This window comes from Hesperophylax consimilis, chromosome 15, assembly GCF_061612785.1.
Source record: "Hesperophylax consimilis isolate HC1 chromosome 15, BYU_Hcon_1.0, whole genome shotgun sequence".
NCBI lineage: Eukaryota > Metazoa > Arthropoda > Insecta > Trichoptera > Limnephilidae > Hesperophylax > Hesperophylax consimilis.
In genome coordinates this window covers 24,226,624-24,239,327 of record NC_142850.1, presented here as the reverse complement: position 1 = coordinate 24,239,327, position 12,704 = coordinate 24,226,624, and the positions used below count along the sequence as shown (strand labels likewise).

Below are 12,704 nucleotides of genomic sequence, written 5' to 3'. Positions count from 1 at the left end.
TGTTAGTTTTTTTTTATTTACTATCTACTCTTCTCGAATTTCTTCCACCACTCAATAGACACTAGTTATTATATTTGTGTTAAACACTAAAATCCTTTGTTCTAGTATCTACGCGCAAATAAGTTGGTTCGGTTTTTTCGTAAAAACCCTTATAGTATAGTATCACGGTTCATATTATACTTAAAGATAAACAAAAGCTACAAGAATATAAGAATAATTAAAATATTAAAAGGGAACGTAGTATTCTCCTTTCTCGTATCCCTTCCTATAAGTAAGTGTCGTACTATCGTGTTGTTTCATTTCCGCACGCTTCTTTGTTTTCTCATTTATCACAATTCATAACTCTGTTATTTTTAAGCGTTTTATTAGATTTGTTTGAACTTGAACTAAAAGTTTGAATGAACTCTACAGACAAAAAAACCGACAACCTTTTTGATCGGATTAAATCGCCGTAAGCTTTTCCGCGAATACGCTAAAGACGTTCTAAAGAAATTAGTCTTCTTTTATTCCCTCGATATTATTATTATTTGTAGGCCTCCCCTCTGCGCCTTGCAAGTAGCTGTATGTAGCTATAGTTGGTAGGTAAGACTATCAGTTATGCGTTATAGCCAAACAATGGGACGGAAAGCTCGCCACGGAGGGTTCAAAGGACTCGGCATTCGGTCAAGGGCGGGACCTTCTAATGATCCGAAAGGATTCTCATCTTCTTACCCGTTTCTGTCCCCCAAACATGGAAAACGGATTATCCTTAGAGTTAGTGTTTGTTCGCGATGGTCGATCATTTGTTGTCCGTATTATATAAAGGTCATTTGCACAACTACGCAATATGAATTTAGTTCGATACTTGTGAGTAGATTGAAGTACTGTATTAATAATTAATTATTAAAAATGGTACTTGGTTGAACAGGTACTTGCGTAGGAATTGTAAACTTCTGAATAATTATCAATTGAAAATAAATTATTCATTTGGGGATTCAAATCCTTCCAAACTTTCCGCCACCGTATTAATTTTGTAAATTATTATTTATTTATATGTCAGCGCCTTACTCTGGAATATGTATCAGTCGGTGAGATAAGATATGGGTGCTGAGTAAGAATTAAGTAGAGACGCCTTCGCTATTACTTGTAAACCTGTGAGAACATTTTACCAACGAATACTCCACAAATCTTATCTTCACTATACATATTTTATATTATTATGAGATTTGCACTGCTGATATTTAAGATCCTATATATATATATATTCATATATTTATATATATCCTATATATATTCACTCATCAGAAATTATATGACAACATTCATATATGTAACATGAATGTTGTCATATAATTTCTGATGAGTGAATATGATTTTATAGCGGATGTATTTGATGTAAACGTAATGGTTACGAATAAGAAAGGGAATCTTTTTTGTTTTCAGCTTTATAAACTACATTACATGGTACAGTACATCTGCAGTACCTGTCTAACTACGAAATGCAGATTGAGCGCAGGCGCAGTTTTTAGCACAATCAGTTTACAACAAAAATGAAAAGAAGTTTGCATTTTTGCAAGTTTTAATTTTACATTCAAAATAAATAAATCAACATCGAACCTTTATATAGATGCTTATAAGCAGGTTTTTAATAAAATTATTGATCCTTAGATGGTCTAGGCATATAGAGCGCATGTAGATTAAAGAAGAAATGAGTTTATGGAGAATATATGACGCCAAAGTTAATGCTAGAAGAAGTCACGAACGCCCGAGGAAGACATGGTACGATCAAGTGAATCAAATATTTGAGTCGGGCCATGTCAAGAGTCAGAATGAGACTAGGTATTATTTTTTATTGAAAATAATGTTACATAATTTACCAAAATATATTAATTACTTCGCTTAATTTTATGCATAAGATGTACCACCATAGTAAAGCTAGGCTTGTGTAGACGATGGTATATGAATGTGAATGAAGCAAGGAGTTTGTGCCAATACTCTTTTTTTAATGAGTTTCAATTGCTTCTAACCGTCTGGAACCAGTGAGACTAAGGCATCCCCAATTATGGTATGTTGTGAGACTGAATGTAGCGGGAGGGGAAGGAGATGGGAGGAGGAAGGTGGGAAAGTACCGGGCTATTCAGATCTGGTCACCAAACACGGCCAAAGTCATTTAAATCAAAGTTTCAACTCTGAACGGTGGTGTTACACCAGCGCAAAACTGAGAGTATCTTTCACTCTTGAACGTTTCGCAAATATACTATATGTATTTGCGCTCGCCAGGATTTGAACCAGCGACCTCCCGCTTGCTAGTCGGGAGCCTTACCATGGAGGCCGTCAAACATTTGTGTGGAGATCTATCCTCTCTGCCTACCCCTTCCGGGAAACGGCGTGTTGATTAGTTAATTTTTTATTTAAATTTGATTTGTTTGTTATAGTAACCTGTATATTTGATTGTTGCAGAGCGGTGGTTCCCGTGTGGGCGGCGCCCCTTACGGCGGGCCGGGCGGGGGCGGCTACCCCGTGGGCCCTCCCCCGCCCTCAGGCCCCCCTCAGGGCTCGCCGCAGCCCTACTCTCCCTACCCCCCGCACCAGCGGTACCCGGCCCCGGGCCCCCCGCCCAGGCCGCCCTATTCTCCACACCAGGTAACAATCGACTCTTCATATGGTTATTTCACATTGGTACATTGATAACAATGCTTTTCATTTACTATGTATGTCTTATTTTTTGCAATTATGTTTTAAGTTTGAATGCACAAGGATCAACAGCAACAGGATCTAAGTTAGAATCACGATAAAATCTTTTCACATAACGACATTGGCCTTGTATATCAGTTGGTACGTATCCTCGCTATACACCACGACATTCTTCGCTAAAATTTAAGCGGGCAATCCTTGATAACCCGCAAAATAATTCCTTTTTTAGACGCTGAGATGTAACCGGTGAGTGACACGTGTCAAATTTGACAGTTAAGTAAATGATTACATACTTTCATGACAGTAGTTTGGTTTTGCAAAGATAAAAAAACACGTTCCTCTATTAAAATCATAGACAATATCTGTGACCTATATACGGATTATGTGCTAAGCCATGCTAATCTCGACATTCCAACCAAGCCGAGCTTAAAAGCAACTTTTTTATTTTATAAGCAATAATTATTAGCCTGAAACACTCATCCACATTGAAAAATCTCCTGATAAAAGATACATGACGCCAACGGGACTTGAACCCGTGTCCTTTCGATTTCCGGTCGACAGCATACAGAATATTCTTTAAGTTCACTTTCAGACTTTTTGGCAATACACATACGATGTAACAGCATTAATGGATCTAATGCCATAGTCACACCCTGATTTTTAACACTGGTCACCGCTGCAAGAGAAACTATCGCATCATATCGAAACTATGTACCGTGACACTGAAGCTCCGCTCCAGACTCAAGACGTGACACGCGGTAACTGAAGGGAACCGGAGGGGAATAGAAGGGGGGGGATACCGATGTGCCCTCTAGTAAATTTGTAGTTGTATGTAGTATTTAAAAATGCAAACAAAAATCTAATAACGTGATGATTTGTTTATTTCGGTAAAAAAAAAACTACATAAAATTTGCAAATCTTTTTGGAAATTTTATGCATCTACTTAATCGGTATCAATAAAATTTTCATGAAATTCCACTGGAAACGAGGTATTTAAAAAAAAAACAAACCTAGTCGCGCAAAAACCTTGTTTTTTCAAAAATATACTCACCTTTACGACTTTCTACCTGGGTACCTATTAGAGATAGATAAAAATTGTTTCAACAAAAGTTGTAGGTAATTTTAAGTTCTATTATACTTTTTAAGCTACTTTAGCCGAAATTTGCTTTGGAAATGAGATATTTGGGAAAAACTAGAATTTGGCGCGATTTCGGCCGGTTTTTTCAAAATGTCGGAAACTCAGATTGTACATCAGGGTATCAGTTTATAAAACATAAAAAATTGGGACTACTGTAATAATTACGATCGCGAATCGCTAATTGAAGTGGACCATTTACATTCACAGTCCTCACTAAGGTTTCCTGTTGCGAGGCGGACTATGACTATTATAGGCTGTAGGTGTTGTGTTAGTGTTATACTTATGGTGTCATCACATTTTATAATTTCCTTATCTTCATGTTTATTTGTAAGTACTTCATAATAATAATAAATAATAAATAAATAATATATTATAGTTTAATAGAAGTTCTTTATATTCACAGTCCTCACTAGGGATTCCTCCTCCTAGGCAGACTGCCTATTATAGGCTGTAGGTTGTTGTGTTGGTGTTATACTTGTGTTGTCTTCATATTTTCCGTATCTTCATGTTTATTTAGCCATGTTGTTTTTAAACTTGTTTATCTCCTTGGTATTTTTAATACTCCATTATATTCGATGAAGGAGAAAAGCTGCTAACAGAAAGCCGAAATTCATTAATTTTTGAAGTGTACATATTTAGAATTTAGTTGAATGAATAAATAATTTATATGAATGTAGGATTTGATTTAGATTTTTACTAGAACTATAACAAGGGTCTTATTATTTTTTAAGTACTAAACACAATTTCTAAATGTATTGCTTATGATATCAGTTTAAATGATTTTGTATTTGTTTTTTGGATCTCACCCTTAAACTATCAGATACTCAAATTACTATCAAAAGCGAAGTGTTTTTAAAAAAAAAAAATTTAATATATATATATATGTATATATATATATATACACACATATTTTACTCTCGACAACTCTTTCGCATTCCGAATGTACCTATTGTCAAACGATCTTTATGAGTAATCTGTGAAAACCCTTTCAGAGAGTTTTTTGGTTTTGTTTTGTTGTTTTTTCTTCAATTCTCATAATATCATTCAACATATTATTATTATTATTTCGTACCTTGGTAAACGTTTTTTAAATACACCAGGGTTAGACAAACATCATTGAATAACTTTGTAAAATGTGTATCCACGTTCCGCTTGCTTTCTCCAATTTTTTTGCTTCAAAGGAAATTTTGAATAAAGCCAATTTTGTTTATTCGCTCTGTTGAAAAAGGTACCTATCCCCTTTGTTTTCTTTAAGTCTATTACGTTGAAAAGTAGTACAATGGACGTTTGAATAAAATGGTTATGTGGACCTTGCGCCTTGCGTTTCAAAGATAAAACATCCATTTCGATATATTTTTATCCTATGAAGCTCGCACAGTGCGGATCAATGGGCTACTTTAAACACCCAATTTTATACTTAACACCCCACCCTCTCTTTGCTTTTATTTTCTTTTATTTATATACCTACAGTATTTTGATTCTGTACTTGAATATCGTAAAGCGTCTAAACTTATTGTACCCTAAAATCCTACATTTTTCTAGAAAAACTATGCAGTATAGTCAGGTATTCTGACTACTGCATAAATTTTCTAGGAAAACGTTGCACGGTACAATAAGTTTAGCTAAGTTAAGTCAGCTATTCAGAATACCTTTCATGGAACTAAAATTGAGTGAATGTGAACTAGACAGAGAAAAATTACTGATAAAAAATATTTATTAAGAATCTCTTCAAATTATTCCAAATCCGGTTATAAACGGGAATTCAGACCGTTAACAAATGAATTGATAGGTTTCCTAATAAACTTTTAGTTTAATACGAACCTTTTATCACGATGTGGGAACAAGTGTTCACACAAATCATAATATTTCTGCATTTCGTCATTGTATATTATCAAGGCAAATGCAGTGCATGAACACGTGTTCCGATATGTTAGGAATGTATTAATAGTTTATCAAGAAACGGCCTGCAATCCCATTTTTTAACGGATTACCAATCATTTGGAGTTCTTTAATAGATTAGCTATACTCATTTTTCTCCGTGTACATAATTAAAAATGGTAAAATTCTTGTGCGAACCTCATTCTATTGTAGGTTATATTTTGAATCAACAGAGTAGCCAATATTTTCGATATTATTTTTTTTTTTAATAATGGCGCGTTCTTGCGTGATCTGCGAGTCTCAATGGTCAATTTATAGAGCGAAAGTTGAAGTCCACTCAACTTTAGGTTTATATTGCATAGAAAAGTCCGTTCTCACGGAGTTTTTAAAAATGACGGTGATTTCATAGATTCTACGAAATAGATCAATGAAGAGATCAGGTAAGATACCATGAGATTATTGAGATTATTGCACATATATCAGCTCGGCATCGGATCGGCACCGCCTCGCCTCATTTCATTAGATAGTCCCGAGGTGAGAAGGTGCCCTTACATCAGCTCGACATCTGATCGGCACCGCCTCGCCTCATTTCACTAGGTAGTCCCGAGGTGAGACGGTGCCCTTACATCGGATCGGCACCGCCTCGCCTCATTTCACTAGATTGTCCCGAGGTGAGACGGTGTCCTTACATCAGCTCGACATCGGATCGGGACCGCCTCGCCTCATTTCACTAGATTGTCCCGAGGTGAGACAGTGCCCTTACATCAGCTCGACATCGGATCGGCAACGCCTCGCCTAATTTCGCTAGCTTGTCTCGAGGCTATACGGTGCCCTGACAAGTTTCGTACCAAGAATTCTTAACAGCTCGAGCTGAGGTAATGCCGGCTACGTGCGACAACCTTTCAGCATATTTTGATGTTTGCAAGCGTGATCAATATTCTAAATATAGACTTGGCAAATTATTACATTTTTACTAAATTCAATTAATAAACCTTTTAACAAGCAATTAATTAGGTACCTACCTATAATATAATATTTTATAACCTTTTACAGGCTATTTAAAAAATATATAACTAATACAGGCATTGACTCAAATTGTAAATAGTTTTCGAAATTAAACGTAGTCAGTAATTTTTCCTCTTATTCTAACCTTCAAGTGTTTTCGTCAAGTAATATCAAAATCCTGCTTTAAGGGATGGGAAAAGGGGATGGGGTGGTTTTTCGAAATCTAGCACAGACATTCACCTTCTTCTTGTTTAGAAGGTTATGTGTGCAAAATTTCATCAATCGGAATAAAACTGTAGATTTGTATTTATAAAAAAGCCAGGCCTTCCACCCGTTACCTAACTAACACTAGGTAATGTACAAGTTATCCTGACCTAGAGAAACGTAGTGAGAGGCGATGGCAAAGCCGCGTGTATCGATAAACAGATGTTTTTACCATTCCGATATTGATTGAACCGTAAGAATATTTGCGTGAAGAATGGTCGACCTTCCCCGAGCGTAATACCCTGTAGTCTGTGGTAGGTACTATGTACTAGAGTAGGTAGTAGGTAGCACTCACAAAGCATAGCCCGTCGGGTGGGTGTTCCATTCACACGACATAACCACCGCACGCTGTGAATACATATATCTAAGTGGGTGAGTGGGCTATGCACACAGAGTTTTCCTTTCGTTCGCCAGATGAGCTACGGAAAACTTTGCGGGCCCTCCTCACCCTCCCTCAGCCCGCTGCGAGGATACCGTCTTACAACTTTCCCTGTCAATGTAACCGTTTATGGGTAATTCGATACAGCCCCAGAGGCACATCGTTTCAACATGCTTGACATAATCCATCTTACTCATAATAGATAATACGGAGGGATAAGAACGGGTTAATAGAAAACGTTACTCATAATCTCGCGCACGCGTACTGCGTATACCGGTCATAATACTGTGTGGCTGACAGATTTTTAAACCGCCCGACCCCCAGGACTAGGGACGTATTACGATCATATTAAGACGGAGATCACGGACCTATTAACAATCCGTTTGATTTGACAGATCTTTAAGTAAAAAAAAATACTGTGAAAATGTAAAAAAAGCAGTAAAACTCATTTGCATTACCAGACGAATATTTCAAATCGAAATTTCGATTTACCAAAGAACACATAATCGAATTTCGAAGCAATTCAAAACAAACCTATTATGACATTGCAAATGTCATCTGAAGAAACGTGAAGTTAGCAACTAAACGCGAAATGCAAAAAGGACCGTGGTTTGGAAAAAAGTGGTGCCAGTCTAAAAAAATCTTGAATATTATTTAGTAAAGATTGTAAGACGTAACCGGGCGTTGATTTTTCCATACAAACGTAGTCCCCATTTATCTTTCTGGATTTTAACCCTAGAGCAAATATTTTTTTAACATAAAATAGATATCGGCGACTTGCGTGTCGGTACGTTTTGTTTTTTTTTGATAAATTGCTTCTTATAGAAGTTATGACCTTCCAAAAATCAATAAAATTGCCTGATTTAAACGCAGTCAAAGGACGTTCAGTCTTCAAACTAGACAATATATTTTGAAAAAAAGCAAAACGGTCCGACATAGAATAATTTCTTCTTCTGTAGTTGGTAAAAAAAAAATGAAAATCGGTTGGAGGAGAAAAATAGGGAATACAAAACCTCGATTTTGAAGATTTCATTTAGGTATTAGTAGAGCGAGCTGCATGTGTCCCTTTCGCTCAGTATTCGGGAGGTAAGGGTCGGGGGACAGGGTTTAGATAAATTTATTTATTTATTTATTTCATTTTATTAACGCCTAGAAGGCTTTTACATATACATGTTATGGGTTTTGTTGTTCAGTAGCATTATAAAATATTTTAATTACATAGCATATTAAATTGAGTATGAACTTACATAACAATGTGTAGGGTTATTGTTATGGTGTTATTATTTTATAAACATAAGCAAGCAAAGTTTATTGTACAAAGTACGTCGGTTGAATATTTTACAGAACATAGGTTAAACTAATACATAAACTTGAGAAAAATATAACAGATATAGGTAGGTAGTTAAGTAGATACAATTCAAGTATATAGTTACGGTGTTATTGGAATTTGGACAATGAGTTCGATAAGTTTATATAAATATAGTGTAGTTACAAGAGTACAATAATGTAAGTAGGTAATACACACAAGACAAGTAAGTTTGTTATTATTATTATAAAGATAAACACTACAGTTTGTTGTAAACCATCTTTGTAATCATCAATCTTTATTTTGCCCGATTGGGAATTTTACAAAACAAAGCTTAGTTAATGAAACAATAAAATATGCGTTTGAAAAAAAAATTATGAATCTGTTACAAACATTCTAGTATACTGTATTTTAGTTTGTATACTGATTGGTGATGATAAACATCAATTGAGCTATACTTATTACCGAGTATGTGAAGTCTTTGAATAGGTGAGTTTTGAAAATAATTGTACGCATGTATTTGTGCGAAGTGATGTCACGTAGTCATAAATCGATATTCTAGTGTTGTGTTGTCCCGAGTAATCGATGTTTTTTTTATTATTTCTTCCGTTTGGTCACTTTTGTGTTTGTTTGGTGAAGTATTCCGATATTCTTACTTTAATTTCATATGTTTTCGTAAAATAATATCTGTAAAAAAAACATCCGTTACGGCGAGACCGACTCCGAGGTGATTTCGTTCCGTATTGCCAATATGGATACAAAACACTCAAATGGATAATTTTTTAAAAAATAACTTTTGGGTAACTAGCATAATATTATAATTCTTCAACAACCTATAATGTATATGGTTATTTTATTTATTTAACTTCTATTTCGACAAAAATATACAGCAAGTGATGTAGCGTAGTATATCGAATTGTGTCGGTGAACTAGTGTTGTCTTTTCCCGAGTTATTGATATATTTTATTAGTTTTTTTTGGTTTAGTGACTTATTTCGAGTATACCATACTTGCCGATCTTACTAAAATTGGACCAAATTCAATTTGTATACGTCAAGTACTATAATAATTTTCAATTTGGGAGGTGGTTATGGGTACCGCCGCCCCGGGAACCATTTATTGGATAACCTCTGTCATAGGTCACCCCAAGTGGTTCGCTACGTTTGGTGACTTGAGCAGGGGTGCCCGGGTTCATGGGGGTGAGGATTGTCCGGGTCTTGGCGATATATGCATCGGTCCGCCAGTTGCGTGGCAGGCCAGATCGGGAGACCAGTCTAAACGCACGCTCAAGTCGCGACGCTACTGAAGATGAGTTAGCAGCAAGAAGCCACCTGAACATTGTATGTGCGCGCTCAAGTTGAGACGCGACTTATTTGGACGAGTATTATAACAAAACCCTGTAGCAACCCGATACAGAATTTGGTCGTAACACGGACATGTAACTAGCATGAAAGTCAAAAAATCCTCAATTTACAATGAATAAAGATTTTTTTTTTAAATATATATTTTTAAAAAGATGCCATTTGCGTGGTGATCTGTTATAACAAAACACAGTAGGAAAAGTTGCGCCGTTTAGTCATGACATTTTCTATTATTTTCGAGTTACATGGATATTTAAATACTAGTTCATTTTTACTCATGATCCGATTTTCAGAACCCCGACATGTCTGGAGGTAGAGTGGAAAAAAATGGAGGTTTCCTCCACACCATCCGATTTGCAGTGTGGTGATTGGCAAGGGTGTTATGGCTTTCATGTCATTTTCAAAATTTCAACGAATGGCATTGGCGTTGGCTCTATTATCAAAACACAATTATAAGATTCGTAAAACAAAATAGTGAACAAAAAATTGCAATATTATATCGAAAATTGGTCACTTGCGATGTTTATGTGGTAAAAATTGGTCATTTTGGCCAAATAAACATCGCAAGCGAATTAAAACCTGTTGATTTCAGGAATTTTACTAAAATAAAAAATAAATATTTTATTTTAATACTTTTCCCTGTCTCAAACAACTTGAATGGTTTAGTTAAGTTTTGATAAACAATCAATTTCTTATTCATAGGACAAACATTAAAAGTAATCATGCTTTTAATTACTAGCTTTAATTTTAGAGCAATCTACACAGACATCAACTTTGTGCTCAGAAAATACTGACTTTTTGCACTTACAGCACACTAATTTCGACATTCTATTTATGTTTGTTTGGGCTCCGGTTCTCGTGCCTGAAGTTTATTACCTGAATCAGTAGGTTTTGCGAGAATTTGGCTCATATTTTGTCTTTTTGTCTATATAAGTCGAAGTTTCAAGTCTCATCTCCATCCAAGGCTTGACCGAATCTGTGCTGAGTTGTTAAATGAATTGAATTTTTCTTTGTCTGAGGGTTTATTTGATCATGTTGTGGCCATAAATTACAGCAGAATTGACAAAAGCCATGTTCAAGATGCCATAGAATACAGCCATTGACCATCTATTAGTTTTGCGGCTGCACCACATTGAGGAGCACTTTTGATCAAATTTATCTACTCCTCCTTTTGTTTGGTTCTAGAAATGAATCATGTCTGGTTTGCCACTTGAATTATAAAACATTAAATCATATTTGCAGGTTTTGGTTTGTACGATAAAGTGTCAGAGGGCCATCCAAACAAAACGTAGAATTGCCAACAGGTCGAGATCTCGAGTTCTTCAAGTTTTCGTGAATTTCCCGCTCATTTGATCGAATAGTGCCCACTAGATTTAATTTGTAATTTGAGCTGGTCCTCGAGAGGTGCGGACTTTATTCATAGCTGAAGTTCTGTGAGATGATTGGCCCCTATTTGTTGACCAAACATCCCGCGTCCATTCTTACCGCGAAGATTATTTACAGGAACACGATAATTTTGCCATGAGCAGCATCAGATGCTAGGTCAGCTTTGAAATTTTGAGTCTGCTTCTTTAGTGGGAGCAGATTCTTGTAAAGGGAAAGCCTCTTCAGTTACATAGTTATTCTCATATTTGCTTTGAATGTCGTCCAAACTGGCTGTCCTCGTCTCCTGGAGCTGATTCTCCCAGAAAAATACTATCTTCTTAGTGTAAGATTTTAAAAATATCGTTTCTGTTTAATATATTAGACACAGATGTGCAAAATGGGTACCCAAAACCATTTGAAATGCAAAATGGAAATGGGTCAAAACTTTTCCATTTGAAAATTCAAAATGCAAAATGGTTTTTAGAAAAGCATTTCAAATGCAAAATGCAAAATACCTATTTTCAAAATGCATTGAAAATGCAAAATGGTTTCTCAGGTCAAACAATTAAAATAATTATAGAATTTTTAAACAACTTGGTCATTTAATAATGGGCATCAATGTAGAACAAACATATTACATGATGGTAAATACAAAAAAAACACGACCACAGATTATGAAACCACAAAAAATTTGCACGGGACTAACGTTGCTAACGTAAAAACATAGAAACTGCTATCTAACATTTAATATTACAGCGTCACACAGTGGGCTGAAAATCGCCTTTCATAGACATAGAGACTTGAATTTTAAAGGGTATTTTATTTAGGCTAGAAATGGATTCTGCTGATCATTACTATTCTATAAAATTTTGTATGAAGCAATTGCGTGTACAAATGAAGGCGTTATCATTTTTTTAAGATAAATTTGTATGGCACTGACATTAAAAGTGAGGCTATCTCTGGAATCATAAGGTTGGCTTCTATATCCTTATTTATATTACTTATCCAATTTTTTCTTAAAAAAATTATAACTCCTTCATTGCTTCATACGAAATTTTATAGCATAGTAATGATCAGCAGAATCCATTTCTAGTCAAAAAAGACCCTTGAAAATTCAAGTCTCTATGTCTATGAAAGGCGATTTTCAGCCCACTGTGCGTCATGACCCCATGTTCAGTATTTGAATCAGTATTTTTTGTAATGGTATCACCAAAGATATTAGAAGAACGAGATGTGCTATGCGCAGTTCGTACTGAGTGGAATTGTTTTGCCGAGTGTCGCCGGTTTTGTTCACCAATACTACTGCACACCTTCGCTTGCGCTAAGGTATCCGCAC

At 35.7% G+C, this 12,704-nt stretch overlaps 1 protein-coding gene across 5 annotated transcripts in view; it reads left to right on the top strand.

The window, feature by feature from the left end:
* The window catches only part of osa (trithorax group protein osa), a 241,730-nt gene that overhangs the window by 47,678 nt on the left and 181,348 nt on the right, over positions 1–12,704 (top strand). For all 5 annotated transcript variants that reach the window (XM_089640374.1, XM_089640375.1, XM_089640377.1 and 2 more), the window contains exon 2: positions 2,440–2,622. In XM_089640374.1, the coding sequence (XP_089496500.1) occupies positions 2,440–2,622 (183 nt within the window). The remainder of the gene's footprint in view (positions 1–2,439; positions 2,623–12,704) is intronic.